Genomic DNA, 1,074 nt, shown 5'->3' on the forward strand with positions numbered 1-1,074 from the left:
GTTGCCTTTGTTAACGAGGGCAGCAGGGTTGTAGCGGTCGGCACTCATGGCAAGTTCAGCATAGCGGTCAGCCTGGTCATAATCCTTTTCCTGGAGAAGACACATAAATAGGCAGATGCAAGCAACAAAACAAAAGCACGTCTGTGAGAACCTTATAACACACTGTGATAAATACACCAATGACCAGTTTTTTTAGGTCAATGCTTTATAGTGATGTACTCACCAAAAAGTAAAGAAAAGAAAGATTAGTGGCAGCAGCACTTTTTACCCGACTGTCCTTCTTCTCAAACATCTTTAGCGTCTCGACTGCCTGGAAACAAAATAAAACACTGTTGATTAAGCATATTCATAGCGACTTCAAGGAAATTATTGACATAAGTAGATTATTTATGTGAATAATACCTAAATACACTTGAGTTACATCACATTACATTTGCTGCTACATGAAATGACAGAAGCAATACAACACAACACAATATCAGCACACATATACACAAGGCCTACAGCAGAAAGACACACACAAGTTCTCCAACAACACAAACATACCTCAGCCTCAATAGTCATGCAGATGGACAGGCAAGAAAACAAAATAAAATGGACCATTGAAAGTGTAAAGTGTTATAAGACATAAACAAGGGTTCCACACAGACATAGAGCAATATGGCTCTGTTCTGTGGTAAAATATCAAATGCAACATAATTTGAGTGTGTCTCCAGGGACCCATCTACCTGTCTGAAGTCCCTCTGTCTTAAATATGTAATAGCTTTATTGATCTCCAAGTCATTTGCAAGCTCCACGTATTGTGAACCCTTCACCATGTCCACACACCTGAAAAAGTACCAAATTAAGCTTTAGGACAAACTCTTTGGATGGTTTACTTTAGTCTATTATAAATGGTCTTAACTAATAATAATGAATTATAATATTCAAAATAAATTATTCATAAATATTGTTAATGGAATGTCATGAGCAAGTCTTGCCCTTTAACGCCCTCTTGTGGAATACACACACTACCATTTAAAAGTTTCAGCTAAGTATTTTTTTTGGTAACACTTTACAATAAGGTTCCATTAG

The 1,074-nt window shown here is 36.9% G+C and overlaps 1 protein-coding gene across 1 annotated transcript in view; it reads right to left on the minus strand.

Moving 5' to 3' along the window:
* LOC107597420 (intraflagellar transport protein 88 homolog) overlaps positions 1–1,074 on the minus strand; it is an 8,097-nt gene that overhangs the window by 4,268 nt on the left and 2,755 nt on the right. Inside the window, exons 12-15 of the mRNA XM_016288468.1 lie at positions 729–828; positions 547–552; positions 224–310; positions 6–90 (exon numbers count right to left, since the gene is read on the minus strand). Of these exons, the coding sequence (XP_016143954.1) occupies positions 6–90; positions 224–310; positions 547–552; positions 729–828 (278 nt within the window). The remainder of the gene's footprint in view (positions 1–5; positions 91–223; positions 311–546; positions 553–728; positions 829–1,074) is intronic.

The sequence above is a fragment of the Sinocyclocheilus grahami genome, unplaced genomic scaffold (genome assembly GCF_001515645.1).
Source record: "Sinocyclocheilus grahami isolate Dianchi unplaced genomic scaffold, SAMN03320097.WGS_v1.1 scaffold231.1, whole genome shotgun sequence".
NCBI classification, from domain to species: Eukaryota; Metazoa; Chordata; class Actinopteri; order Cypriniformes; family Cyprinidae; genus Sinocyclocheilus; species Sinocyclocheilus grahami.